The 15051-nt window shown below is 34.7% G+C and overlaps 1 protein-coding gene across 1 annotated transcript in view; it reads left to right on the top strand.

Moving 5' to 3' along the window:
* The window catches only part of LOC117103522 (dynein heavy chain 6, axonemal-like), a 38579-nt gene that overhangs the window by 16842 nt on the left and 6686 nt on the right, over positions 1–15051 (top strand). Inside the window, exons 32-59 of the mRNA XM_033244094.1 lie at positions 313–444; positions 923–1094; positions 1449–1744; positions 2065–2144; positions 2350–2581; positions 3502–3870; positions 4206–4360; positions 4467–4647; positions 5069–5304; positions 5600–5762; positions 6143–6225; positions 6683–6920; positions 7042–7344; positions 7517–7702; positions 7868–8040; positions 8500–8680; positions 8999–9178; positions 9699–9805; positions 10410–10536; positions 10774–10920; positions 11037–11219; positions 11370–11654; positions 12073–12313; positions 12689–12789; positions 13216–13320; positions 13862–13976; positions 14365–14486; positions 14655–14825. Coding sequence (XP_033099985.1) covers positions 313–444; positions 923–1094; positions 1449–1744; positions 2065–2144; positions 2350–2581; positions 3502–3870; positions 4206–4360; positions 4467–4647; positions 5069–5304; positions 5600–5762; positions 6143–6225; positions 6683–6920; positions 7042–7344; positions 7517–7702; positions 7868–8040; positions 8500–8680; positions 8999–9178; positions 9699–9805; positions 10410–10536; positions 10774–10920; positions 11037–11219; positions 11370–11654; positions 12073–12313; positions 12689–12789; positions 13216–13320; positions 13862–13976; positions 14365–14486; positions 14655–14825 — 5064 coding nt within the window. The remainder of the gene's footprint in view (positions 1–312; positions 445–922; positions 1095–1448; positions 1745–2064; positions 2145–2349; positions 2582–3501; positions 3871–4205; positions 4361–4466; positions 4648–5068; positions 5305–5599; positions 5763–6142; positions 6226–6682; positions 6921–7041; positions 7345–7516; positions 7703–7867; positions 8041–8499; positions 8681–8998; positions 9179–9698; positions 9806–10409; positions 10537–10773; positions 10921–11036; positions 11220–11369; positions 11655–12072; positions 12314–12688; positions 12790–13215; positions 13321–13861; positions 13977–14364; positions 14487–14654; positions 14826–15051) is intronic.

Here is a 15051-nt window from a genome sequence, read left to right as displayed (position 1 = left end):
TTATTTATTTATTTACATTTTATCATTTTATACATTTTTAAGTAATTTTGTTAATGACATTGCTCTTGAAAGAATCCTAATAAAATTCATAAAATCCTGATAATTATGGAATTAAAAATATAATTGTTTTGTACAGTATATTTATGCCAATTATTTATTTTGATAAAGCATAACAAAGTTATGATACTGTAATTATGGTATAGCTTGAATTAATGTTTACATAACATTGCTATTTTCTGCTATTATTATTCTTCTGCCATCTTCTTTTGGAAATTACATTTCTTTTAACATTACCTTTGATTGTTTTTGCAGGATGTGACACTTGTTGCAGCATGTGCACCACCTGGGGGTGGTCGTAATCCTGTCACTCCGCGTCTGATGCGCCATTTTAGTATGTTTTGCATTCCAGTGGCGACAGATCATACACTCAAGCATATATTCAAGGTAAGTTCTTTTCAATCTTCTAATGCAGGTAATTTAAATATTTTATTCTCAAAATCTTTATTAAATAAAACATGGGTGTGTTGTTTATAGGTCATTCATTTTTAATCGAATGGTTCGGAGAGAGAAATGCTTGCTTTATCTGCGGTTTTGAGATCAATCTCAATGATGCCTTAGGCAAGGATTTTTTCATATACAAAATCAAATCACAAAAAATGCTAATTTTATTTTAGTGTGAATTACCTTACTAATTACTGATCAATATGCGACTCATTTGCTTATTTATGTAGTGTTCATTTATTTATTAGTTACTTTCAGTGGAATTGACAAGTTCATAATAGTATCACTTAATAACATAACTTTAAAATATGCAATAAAAACAGTTCTGTAATGTAGAAATATGTACCTAACTGCATGCCAGTTGTCTACATTACCCAAATACAAACTGATTTAATTATTTTCCGGCATTTTCAACTTTCAGTCAATTATAAGTGGGTTCTTCCAAGAATTTGCACCGGCAGTGAAGCAATCTGCAGAGGCAATTGTCGGCGCTGCTGTTGAGATCTACGGCCGTATGAGCACGGACCTGTTGCCTACGCCGGCCAAGTCCCATTATGTCTTTAATTTGAGAGATTTATCTAAGTGTGTCCAAGGTATGTATCTTGTAACTCTCAGATAAATTGATGTTGGGTTGATTTTTTTTTGGGATTTGTAATCTTATTCTTAAGAATGTTTTATATGATTTGTTACTCTGTAAAAAGAAAAACAGTCTACCTCATTAGACAAAGTTCAAAGTTTATCAACATTTTATTATCATTAATCGCAGTTATAAGTAATATAACAACATTCATTTAGGAAAGATGGGTACGATGATTGAGTATTTGGGTAGGGTTCCAAAATCTTTAAGGATGCATGAACCTGTGTTTTTCAAAACAGTTTGTTTTTGGGTGAGTTTTACATTTTTAGAAATCGCATCATTGTTATTTGTTTATGTTGTTTTGACACAGGTGTATTGCAAGCTGATCCTAGTATAATCAGAGATCAGACAGCCATTTTCCGGCTTTTCTGCCATGAATGTCAGCGTGTTTTCCATGACCGTCTTATAAATCAGGCAGACAAGAACTTTTTTAATGAGATCACTGCAGAGATGGCCAGCAAACACTTTGGCCAGAATGTTGAGCCTGAATCTTTTGTGACAAAACCAATTATTTTTGGAGATTTTATGAAGATGGGAGCAGATCCAAGCGACAGATTCTATGAGGATATCACAGATCTGAATAAACTAAAGACAGTCCTGAATGATGTAAGATTCTTTTTGCTCTATACCACTATTTTTTTAACTTTTTTGTCATCCACACTTAATGTAAAAATGCATGCCTTGCCATGAATTGGGTGGTTGCTGATGGTGCACCAGCTTTTGAAAGCCAATATTCTTCACTCTCTTTTATGTTTGTATTTTACCTGAAAGTATTTACATGTTTGTTGAATTAGTTTAACTATAGTTGATTTGGATAAACACACACACACACACTTAAAAAGTACCATGTGACAAGTCATGTTTACTGCTTGTAAATGCCAAGAAATTCTTAATACTTACACATTCTATTGTTATTTATCTTTTAGTATCTTGATGATTTCAACATGAGCTCTTCAAAAGAAATGAAACTTGTATTCTTCTTGGATGCCATGACCCATGTTGCTAGGTAAACTTTGTTGGTAGTAATTATTTTGTATAGATTTGTTTGTTTTTACTTTATTTTGGTATTTTTGTAATTATTTATGTATTCCTTGTTTTTTAACATTTAAATGTTTTTAAATTTTAAACTGTTTCTCTGTGGTTAAGGTAGGCAAAAATAGCCTGCTTGTCAATATTTTCTGGAGCATTATTATTTCTGTTACTTTTCATAGGATTGTCCGCATGATCCGCCAGGAAAGAGGAAATGCCCTGCTAGTTGGCGTAGGGGGTACTGGAAAACAGTCACTGACACGCTTAGCCTCCCATATCTGTGGATACCAATGCTTCCAGATAGAGTTGAGTAGAGGCTACAACTACCAGTCCTTCCATGATGATCTTAAAAAGCTATACATGCTTGCAGGGGTTCAGAACAAGAATACAGTCTTCCTTTTCACTGACACACAGGTATTTATTAGTAGAAACTTCAAATATAACATATACAATTTGTTTACTCCTCTTGAAAACATGGGTGTATATAAAAGTATATTTTTAATTTTATAAATCTGATTCTGGTGGATTGTAATGTAGCAAATAAAAATCCACTGTGCTAAATGCTCTGCTATAGTATTGGTAGAAATATTAATTATGTATTATAATTAATAACAATTGATAAAAACAATTACATAAGGCTTAAATTGTATACAAGGCTGAGAACAATCTACTATCATTAAATAAGTATATTAACATTTTTTTAGTTTTATTGTGTTACAAATGGTGAATTGGTTTTTCAGTCTTCAGGCCATTACTGTATGTTATACAGTATGTTTGTGCATTTTAGATAATTATGTGTTGCTTTTAACAGTTGATTTGCTCAACCAGCATAGAAGACTAACATTTGATAAAACTTTCATTGGTAGATCATGATGTTAGGTTATTTAGGCTATGTTCAGACTTGGAGATAAGCCAAGCTTACGTTAAGCCCAGCTCAAGGTTAAGTTGGGCTTAACTTTGCCGACCTTTCAGACTAGCGACGTTAACCAGGAAACGAGTTTCGAAACATTGCGCTCCAAAAGTACGCTTGCTCACAGAAAGCATAATTGAATGGTGATTGGTCATTTTTTTACCCAAAGTCAACGTAAGACCATTACGGCGATTAAAGCCCGGCTTAAAAAAGTTAAACACGGTGGCACGCCAGGCCTAATTACTATAGGAACACATCCCGGCTTGAGATAAGCCACCTAGTTCAGACTGGCATGTGGATAAACCCGGTGAGTTGACCTGGGTTTATCCACCTATTCTGAACTAGGCCTCAATGTCTAATAATAATACTAAGTTAGATTTAATATAATATAATATACTAATCTACTTAATCTTTGTTTTGTAAGATTGTTGTGGAAGAATTCCTTGAAGATATTAACAACATTTTAAATTCTGGAGAAGTGCCAAACTTATTTGAATCTGATGAGTATGAACAAGTGATCATTGGAACAAGACCAGCAGCAAAGGAGGCCGGTATCCCAGAAGGCAATCGAGACGAAATCTTCACATATTTCATCAACCAGGTTCGCAGGAACCTTCACATTGTGCTTTGCATGAGCCCGGTTGGTGATTCATTCCGTGCACGTTGTAGGATGTTCCCATCACTGGTGAACTGTTGCACAATTGACTGGTTCACTGAATGGCCAGAAGAAGCTCTTTTGTCTGTTGCAACTAACTTCTTTGAACATGAGAATCTTGGAGCTGACGATATGAAGGTAGAATAGCAGATATATTTGAATATTTCCTTACCAACCCTCTTGAGGCCAAGTGGTCTGTAAGCCCTAAGCATAGTATATACTTTAAATGTGCCCTCCCCTGTGAAATACAGGTGTAGCAAACTGTTGTTTGAAGGTAAAAGGTAGCTGTTTGTAGAATGCTATACATTCTTTGAAAATGAGCAGGGGATTGTCTGTGCCTTCTCAAACTCACCACTAGGGGTGCATTGCTGCTGCCCTGTGTAGCCAGGGGCACAGCTCTGATTCTCTAGGTACTCAACTTGAACAAATAGAGATACTATTGCTTACTTACTTTTTTTGGTTCTGTTTTGTAGGAGAAGATATCCAATATGTGTGTTGAGATCCATACCAGTGTGAGCAGCATTGCAGAGCGTTTTTACTCTGAGCTTCGTCGACGCTACTACACGACACCAACTAGCTACCTTGAACTTATCAACCTCTATCTCAGCATGCTGGATACTAAACGAAAGTATGTCCATGTTCATTTGTTTAAGCAGACATTCAATTCTTAATGGTGTATACTTACTTGTTCTTATTGATACTGAGTGATTAATTCAGAAGCATTTTTTTAACAGGCAACTAGTCAATGCAAGAGATCGTGTAAAAAATGGACTCACTAAATTACTAGAGACAAATGACCTCGTGGCTGAAATGGAGGTCACACTGACAGCTCTCGAACCTGAGTTGAAGAAGAAGTCTGCAGACACAGAACTGCTGATGGAAAAGTTGTCAGTTGATCAAGAAAAGGCAGATCAGGTAGGGTTCTGTATTTACCAGTTAACTTGAGCAGAAAGTTATTTTTTACCGATTTGGATTTATTATAACTTTACATGGTTATGCTCCTGACAATAATGGTTAAACACATTGGGTATTAGATATCGGATGACCAGCAGAACCCACAATACACAGTGCATAATACAACATATTACCACAGTATCAATGTTATTAAGTGACACATATAATGTAATATGACTTTATGTTATTTTCATAGCTAAACAACTTGAATATCTACATTTATAAACGAAGGAATACGTGTACACAATAAAGTTGATAGTATGTCAGATAGCTAATTTGTTAAACTATTTTATAATGAGTAAACGAAGGTTTTTAGTTAAATAGTTTTTAATTTGTATTGTTATGTTTTGTATTTTAACCATTGCAATAATTTGTTGAATAGGTACGTAAAGTAGTGTTGGAGGATGAAGCTGTAGCCAAGGTGAAAGCAGAGGAGACGCAAGCCATCGCTGATGATGCTCAGAGGGATCTCGATGAGGCACTGCCTGCCCTTGAAGCTGCTCAGAAGGCCCTTGATTCACTGAACAAGAGTGACATAGCAGAGTTGAAGGTGTTTAGCACGCCACCTGATCTTGTCATGACCGTGATGGAGGCTGTCTGTATTGTGCTCTTTGTGAAGTAAGTGTAATAATAATTAAGATGAATAATAGTTTTAATAGATTACTGATTATTATGATTTTAATGATAAGGAATTTTTTATGATGATGACAATGATACTGATGGGGGTGGTATACATTTGGGATGATGAAGATGATGGTGATGATTCTAATATTGATAATTACTTTAAAGTAATAATGATGACAATGATTAGTGCTTATGATGTGATTTTTTTTGTATTTGAAATGATTTAATTGTAGTAATTCCATTTAGGAATAAAGTAATTTTGTCTATTATCTTTACCTTTTTTTCTCAGACCTGATTGGCCGAGTGCTAAAGGGTTGCTAGGTGATCCAACCTTTTTAAAGAAACTGATGGAATATGATAAAGACAACATCCCAGATTCTCTGTTGAAGAAACTCAAAAAGTACATTGATAACCCCAAGTTTGTTCCTGATATTGTTGAGAAAACCTCAAAGGTACATAACACTACCTCATCTGATTCCATTTATTGATCTAATTTTAAGCCTAGTAGACACGCTCTGTGGACACTTGCCTCATGCCACGCCAATCAGCTGACCATCTGTGGCGGTCTTGTTAGAAAATCCATAACACCATGCATGGTCACGTCACTGTCTCATTGAATCGTATCAGCTGTTGACGCCAAAGCAGTCAAAAACATGTCTATTTCCTGAATATTTACCTGAATAAACCGGTATATGCCAATTTTTATTTAGGAACTTACCTAAAAAAAAATGATGGAATCGTCCAACCCAGGCTTATAATGCAACAATTTTATGTAACAGGCCAACAACATCACTTCTGTTTTGTGTGATTTGAAAGTTACCTTTATTTTCAGGCATGCAAGTCAATGTGTATGTGGGTGAGAGCTATGGATCTGTATGCCAAGGTGTTTAGGACAGTGGAACCTAAAAAGAAAAGGTAAGAATAATTCAAACGTTTTCTAGTAAGGTGGCATTGTATAGTTATTATTTTTATGATTGATTGATTGATTGATATGTTATTTGGCTCAGTTATTAATATTTTGATTGGCTTATGTAAAAAGATAGAAATACATTTTATTTTGATTAGTTAGGCTGATTCAATTCAATTCGATCCAGTTGATTGGCTGAGAAAGCAAGGGTTACTACTCATATGAAATTCACTTACAAACCATACATTAAATGGATAATCTTAATTTTCTACAAAAGTTTACCCCTTCCTATCTTCAAAATGATGGAGAAAATATTTTTTTTTTCAATTTGTTTGTTTAATTTGTTTGGTTCATTCACAGTGAGGTGATTGGTTGTTTTATTGACTGATCGATTGGTTGATTGATTAATTGATTTCCTGATTGGTTGTTGTTGAGTAACTATTCATTTTTATATGTTAAATACAGATTGAAAGAAGCTGAGGAGGAGCTTAGCAACACTATGGCTGTTTTGAAAGAGAAACAGGACAAACTAGCAGAGGTAGAAGGCAAGATTGCAGAGCTCCAAGCCTCGTACGAGGCCAGTGTTAATGAGAAAGAATCCCTGAAGAGGAATATGGCCCAGACTAGCGCTAGATTGAAACGGGCTGGCAAGTTGACTACTGCATTGGGTGATGAACAGATCCGTTGGCAAGAGAGTGTTAAGGTATGGAGTTATTATTTCAATTAAGGATTAGACATTGATATTATCATACCCATGATAAAAGATATTATCAAGGAATATAACATTTAAATGCAAATGATGTTAATACTGTCTTGACTTACAGGATTTTGAGAAGCAGATTGGAAATGTTGCGGGCAATGTGTTCGTAGCAGCTGCTTGTGTTGCCTACTATGGTGCATTCACAAGTTCCTTCAGACAGGAACTTGTCAACCGCTGGATGGTTCGATGTCAAGAGCTGGAGATCCCAGTCAGTGAAGACTTCAGTCTAATCAAGGTCCTTGCTGATCAATTTGAAATCAGGCAGTGGAATTCTGATGGGTTGCCCAGAGATACAGTGTCAACAGAAAATGCTGTTCTGGTTACTAGAGGGCGACGTTGGCCTCTAATGATTGATCCACAAGATCAGGTGAGTTTACTCTTGTGAACAATTTTATAAATTTTTCTTGTGTAAATTCCAACTGAACATTGGAAATTACTTGTTGTTTTATCATGGTAAATTTTTGACTCATATCTTATCGCAATTGATTTGAAAATCTAATGAAGAATATCCCATAAGATAATTAACTTTGATTTTGTAGGCCAATCGTTGGATTAGAAATCGTGAGTCCAGAAATGGTTTGAAGATTATTAAGCTGACAGACAAGGATTTCTTGCGCACTTTAGAGACAGCCATTCGTATTGGATTACCTGTCCTTCTTGAAGAACTTGGTGAATCTTTAGATCCAGCCCTCGAACCAATTCTCCTTAAACAAACATTCATGCAGGTAAGCCTAACATTAATGTTACCTTCACAAAAGCATAACAATGCCTGTTGGGATTTATAAGCCCAATGTTATGTTAATTTTTTTTATAGACTAAGTACAATTCTAACTATACTATTTTAAAAATAAACTAGAGTAGGTAAACTAATGTGTTTTGTCTTGATTTAGGGTGGTCGTCTCCTGATACGACTCGGAGATAGTGACATTGATTATGACAAAAACTTTAGATTTTATATGACAACAAAGATGGCGAACCCACATTACCTTCCAGAAGTCTGCATCAAAGTGACCATTATAAACTTCACAGTAACCAAGTCCGGACTTGAAGATCAACTCTTGAGGTAACCAGAGAGACTTTTTTTAAGGCTGTGGCTATTATTACACCAATTCTAAATGTATTTCTAATTATGATTGGATGTTATTTTATGTATAGATTGGATTTGACAATAGAGTTCGCCATCCAATTTGAGACCATCTTTGTTACCTGAAAATTTGGGGTGGTCTCAGTGTACGGTCTCCAAATAGAGGGTTAGCTTTGTGTTAAAATATTGAAGATTGTTATTTAGTTCTTTGAAAAAATGGTCTCGATTTAGAGTTGTATTGGAATTAGAGGCGGTCTCGAACTGGAGTGTGCACTGTAATATCCAATCAAAAGTGGTGTAAAAATAGCCACTACCTTTTCTTAAATAGATAATTATTTTAAAATTCTTATTAAATAAACTCTAATAAAAATTGATAATCAATATTATAGTAGTTGCTATTATAATATTATTAATATTATTTGTATTGATGTTATTTAGTGATGTTGTGAGACTTGAACGACCTGATCTAGAAGAGCAGCGTAATCAGTTGATTGTGCGTATCAATGCTGATCGCAACCAACTGAAAGCAATTGAAGACAGAATTCTCAAGTTGCTGTTCGAATCTGAAGGAAATATTTTAGACAATGAAGAACTGATAAACACACTCAATGAATCAAAGGTAAGAACTTTCCTTAATGTGTAGTGCAATAATATTAACATTTGTTTTGTGAATACATAACTTGATAAACTAATAAAATTCTCTACTAAGTGAGAATATCATTCAAATATTAATGGAACAGTCAGCTCGTGAAATCATACTATAATGCTCCTAACTGAAAAAATTATAAATATGAAATGTTGCACACATACACAGATCCATATGAAGAGTGGGCTATTAACAGGATCTAAATATTGATAATAAAAAGTAAATTATTAGCAGAATTTGTTAGATAACAATTTTTTGTTGTTAGATAACAATTTTTTGCATTTTTTCAAGGTTACCTCAGGTGTGATTACAAATCGTCTGAAAGAAGCCGAGTCTACAGAGGAGAAGATCTCATTGGCCCGGGAGAAGTACCGTGGTGTTGCTTCGCGTGGTTCAGTGATGTACTTTGTGGTTGCGTCATTGGCAGAGATCGATCCTATGTACCAATTCTCCCTCAAGTACTTCAAGAATGTAAGTAGTCTCTCCTCAACAGTCACTGTTTTTGTATTTAATATTGTGCTATAATAATGTAAATGGTTTTTTATGAGCTGAAGTCATTTTCAATCGTCTATGCTTCTTGTGAGGGTCTTGGTTCTCCATCCTCTTGATTGGTATTACGGCACATTTATGTACATACACTCCATGAGTGTTAGGATAAATTAGCATACTGAACATCTTGCTTTCAAATGTTTTCAGTAAAGCTCTGCTGAGATTATCATTGTTTTCTTTGACAAAAAACTGTGTATGCCCATATTTAGTCATAGTGTTCCTATATATGTTCAAGAGGTGATGTCATCATGACCTTATTTAGGCTGTCACATGTTTTTGTCAAATAATGTTCGATAGTTGCGACATTGCTTAACTACATGTATTGCATACATGGTACCTTTGTTACATAACTAGCATTTATCATATTGCTAAGACATTCATCAAGAATGGCATTACATTAATTTTTGTCACATAAATTGGCAACATTTATGATTTCTTTCAGCTGTTCAACACTTGCATTGAAAACAGTGAGAAGAGTGATGACCTAATGAAACGGCTTGGGATTTTGCTTGAGCAGACCACAGTGGCCGTCTACTCTAATGTTTCACGGTTGGAACTGCAGATTAATTTTTATACAAAGATCTAATGATCATATTGAAATATTGTAATTAATAATTAGAAATAATTCTTTTTAACGATACTCTTGGGGGAAGAGGCACAAATTCATCTTGCCCTCGGACAGTAGCTATGTGATCAATTAATAACAAATATGTCAGCCGTAATAATATGATGCGAAGGTCTAAGATTTTCACACCTTCTGTTTGATAGCCATAATAGTAATGCTTGTACTGTATATTTAAAAAACTTGTTTCTGTAATTTAGCTTCTGGCTGCAGTGTGATATATAATACCCCAACCATTGGTAGAAACTTATGAAACATAAACTATTTTGTTTCTAGATGTGTATTCCATAATGCTGCAAAAAATCTATAAAAAGTCATATGCTAGATCTTTAGATTTTGTTTTCTCTATCAATCGTCAATGCTTCAATAACAATTAGGAGCTGTTTTTGGCATAAGCCACTAATATATAAGTCAAATTTATTGTTATGCTCCTTGGTAAAGAGAGACAATGTAAATATATTGCCTGGCCCAGGGACAGAAACGAGTGACCAGCTTTGGACATAAGTAATAATGTACTTTTCTTTACAACAGTGGTTTATTTGAGGTGCATAAATTAGTGTTCTCATTCATGCTATGTGGAGATATCATGCGCCTGGATGGCAAGATAACTGATAACGAGTGGAACTTCTTCTTAAGAGGTGCCGCAGTGGTTGGCCAGGTGATGCAATTTATTTGAAAAATTCATAAGTTTAAATTAAACTTTATATGTGTCTGCAAATGTTAATTTGATAATCACAATATTCTAATTGTATACAAATTTGTTAAATTGTACATTAAAATCTATTGAATTATGTTCTTTTACACATTTTGTAAGTTGTAGCTATGTACACAACAAGTAGAATTTTGAAATCTGTTTAGTTTTAATGTACAATTCTGTTTTTTTTTTCTTTTAAAGGACGAAAAAGTGAAGCCAGATATTCCATGGTTGACAGAAGCAACATGGAAAATTTGCTGCGACCTTGAACAAAATATTCCAGCGTTTAAAGGATTGACCCGTGATGTGATTGCCACACCAGTAGCGTGTAGTATGGGACGATTACAGGTATAGCGCCTTAAAGCTAGTTTTAATTGTGAATATAGGTATAAATGGCCAAATGTTTGTTGTTATGATCTTGTTTGAAAATGCAGTTATGAGTTTCTTCTTCTTGTTATCCTCAGGTTCAAGCCAACCCGGAGAAGTGGGATGGATATGGGCCAACTCCACCTCCCTATGCTCCTCCACCCGAAGTAGAGGGCGACGAAGCTGCACCGCAAGATGATGGAAAGGTCAAAGGTCACTGGAATGAGCGTTTGACAAGCTTCCAAAGGTTGATGATGGTTAAATCATTCATGGAAGAGAAGGTATATTGGAATGATTTGATAACTTAAAAAATTGGTTTTATTTTAATTTTGTAATTTACATTGTTCTTTAAAACAGTTTTATGATATTACTGTTGCTTGTTTTTCAATGAGATCATAAACTACACATTATTTCTTGTACTGTGTTTTAAGGTTGTGTTTGCAGTCACTGATTTTGTGAGTGAGAACCTCGGTAAACGTTTTGTTGAGAATCCTCCGATTGATCTTGCGACTCTGTACCAAGACATGACGCCATCCACACCGCTGGTCTTTGTTCTTAGCACTGGATCAGATCCCATGGCAGCGTTTCAACGATTTGCCCGGGAGAGGAATTACCTGGATAGAATCCAAGCAATCTCTCTTGGCCAGGGCCAGGGACCTGTCGCAGAAAAGATGATAGAAGCTGCAGTCAAAAATGGGGATTGGATATTTCTTCAGGTAAAACACAGTAGCCTGTGGTTTTCAAACTTTTCGATAGTGATGATTGTAATGAAAAGGGCTTTTAAACATTATAAATTAGTAAGAAAGCTATTACAAAATCATTTGTAATGAATCTGTCCTGATAGGAATAAAATGAAATAAACTAAGAATAGCTTCATAAAACAGACTATTGTAGAGGAAGCAAATGTTTTTATGTTGTTCACAGAGTAAAAAAAACATTCTGTTTAATGGCTTGCAAATATCAACATATCTCTGTAATTAGCCATCTTTATTGTGTATTATCGTGTTTCATAATACAATAATACACAATAAAATAATACAATAATACAAAATAAAGAAGGAAGAATACAGAGATAGGTTGATATTGTTGTGTATTATCATGTTTCAAAAACTCTTTCTATATTCATTTTGGTAGAACTGTCATTTGGCCGCATCTTGGATGTTGAGCATGGAAGAGATCATATTAGCAATGGGAGAACCAGGTGCAGAAATCAACCCTGACTTCCGACTCTTCCTCAGCTCCATGCCCACCAAAGTGTTCCCTGTCTCTGTGCTTCAGAACAGTGTGAAGGTCACCAATGAACCCCCGAAAGGCCTCCGGGCTAATATTCGACGGGCTTTCTTTGAACTAACACCGTCTCATTTTGAAGAACACAGTAAGTTCTATGAAGGTTACCTTCTTTGTTGACTGGTATAGGTGTTGTTAAGTAAGGTGCTTTTATAAAGAGTGAGGTAAATGTTTGGACTTTAAGACAACTTCCAAAAGTGACTTATGAAAGATGAATTGCAATAATAATTAGCGGTCTGATTTTTCTACTCGTACTCTTGTCATGAGTTCAGAGTGTCATTATATAATTGGCCAAAGTTTTCTACACAATTATAATGTACTTCTAGTTCAAAATATATACCAAATATCCTTAAGTATCAATAATTTCAAATAATTATGTGTATGCATTTTCCTGTTGATCAGATTTTTAGTAGCATCCAAAACAATTCTTTGAGTAATGGTTGGCTCTTCTGTTTTTTTGTAGTTCTTGGTATTAAGTGGCGTAAAATGATCTTTGGCGTGTGTTTGTTCCATGCCATCATACAAGAGAGGAAGAAGTTTGGTCCACTTGGCTGGAATATTAAGGTAAAGTTTAAAAAACAAATAAAAGACAAAAAATGTAATAATTTTAATATCTAATGAAATTATTGTGGAAAACATCTTTTTATAAGAAAAGTTTGATAATGAAACTCAACATTTAAAAAATAAAAATTGAAAAAAAGACATTAATCAAAATAATTGTTAGAAAATTTAAATTCATTGTTATAAAATTTAATATATTAAGTGCTTGCGGTACACCACAAAGATAGTTCTGAAAAGAACTGTTGTTTTTGTTGACAATGTTGTGACGTTGTGATTGAGTTGCTTCAGTCGTCAGGAGAATAATATCTGCAGAGAGTTCAAACAAAAAAAATTAATGTAAAAAAAAAAATTAATGTTAAATAGATCATTTGTGCATAATTACCATTGGTTTCTATTATTAGTTTTTACCTGCCATATTTTATGTTACAGTATGAGTTTAATGATAGTGACAGAATGTGTGCCCTGGAGAACCTCAAGATGTTCCTAGATGATGGAGAGATCCCATGGGATGCACTGCAGTACATCACTGGAGAGGTATTGTGCTCTCATTCAGATATTGAATTTGTATGCAATCAACACAAACATGTGGATGTCAAATGGATTTTGTATATTTATAGTGCATAATATGGAGACAAGCCTAGATAAATATATAATTGCAAAAGATTTTTAAACAGAATGCAGCCTGACAGAATGTATCATTCCTCCATCATGCTGTATAACACAGGTGGGCATAGTGCGGCCCGAGAGTGGTTTTTTTGCGCCCAGGAAAATGAATTAAAAACCTAATGTGTGCGGCACGCCAAGCAAGCAACATTGGCTAGAAAATACCTTGTTTTTTACAGCCCGGCACCGATTATATGCAGAAAGTAACATTAATACTGAGAATAAAGTGGTGTAAAAGCAGTGCTTGGAGGTTTTTGGAAGCAAACATCAAAGTTTTGGTGTGGCCCTCTGTGTTAAATCAAAAATCAACTTTGGCATTCCAACCGATTTTTATGCCCACCCTTGCTGTATAACAACACCATAGGCAACCTACCTCATTTTCAGCAATATGCTATTTTTTTTTTCCGTGCAGATCACATATGGTGGCCGTGTAACAGACGCCTGGGATCAGCGGTGCTTACGTACAATACTCAAAAGATTCTTCTCGCCCCAAATTCTAGATGAAAATTACAAGTTTTCTGAATCTGGTGTGTTGTGTTTCTTCCCTAGCAATTTTTCTTTCTAATCTTGTCTATCTGCCATTAAATAATTAAATAAAAAATTAATAATAGTAATAAAAATAAAAGAATAGATGATGTGTTTAAGGCTTATCCACACATTGATAATGTAGACAAATGGCGGTCTTTTTAAATATAGCTAGTTAATAGCAATGGTTTCTAATTATGGATCATTATATTGTGATGATTATAGCTGGCTAAGCGTTTATGAGCATCTACCTGTGTATTAAAGCATGCGATTGCTGTTTGCAACCGACTGCTTTCAACAGACATTGAATGGTGTGTTACTTTATTAGTGTATGAGAGCCATTTGTAGATTAACAGTAGAAAGTAATCAAGGAATTTTTTTCTTTTGTAGGTATCTACTTCTGCCCAGACTATGATACCTTGCCAGAATATCGGCAATACATTGAAGATTTACCAATCATAGACGAGCCTGAGATATTTGCTATGCATGAAAATGCAAACATTGCATTTCAGGTTAGTAACAATGATATTAATATATTAATAAGAAAATAATAGGAATAAATAAATTATTTTTACAATGGTAAAAGCTTGTACAGGTATCCACAAGATTTTTTTAAATAGTAAAAGTATGCGTGTTATTTATAGCATATCATAATACTTGATTTTTACGATTTTGTTTAGAAACAAGAAACAAAGTCCATGATTGACACTATTTTGGAAGTTCAACCTCGTCTGGCTTCTGGAGGAAGTGGCAAGACCAATGATGATATTGTATATGAGCTCGCAGAAAACATCCTTGGCAAGGTGCCAGAAAAACTGGACATAGAGATTGCCAACCAGGAGATGTTCAAGGTACAATTGGCACATACAAATACCTGTTTTTTGGGGGGTTTTTTTGCATCTCCAATAGACTCGTTTTCAGGGAAGAACCTGGAAGTAACGATCACAAATTTAATTACTGTATGTTTGTTCGTTGTTGATTTTCTTTATGGTGGCACCCTTTAAGCCTTGGCATTTTGGATGAAACTAAGAAAAAGGGCTTAGCAGTCAGCGTGTTAAAGCTTGTTGGAGTGTGAAT

Source organism: Anneissia japonica, unplaced genomic scaffold, assembly GCF_011630105.1.
Source record: "Anneissia japonica isolate Jap-2015-1 unplaced genomic scaffold, ASM1163010v1 scaffold288005_len623695_cov211, whole genome shotgun sequence".
NCBI classification, from domain to species: domain Eukaryota; kingdom Metazoa; phylum Echinodermata; class Crinoidea; order Comatulida; family Comatulidae; genus Anneissia; species Anneissia japonica.
This window is presented reverse-complemented; position numbering and strand designations above follow the sequence as displayed.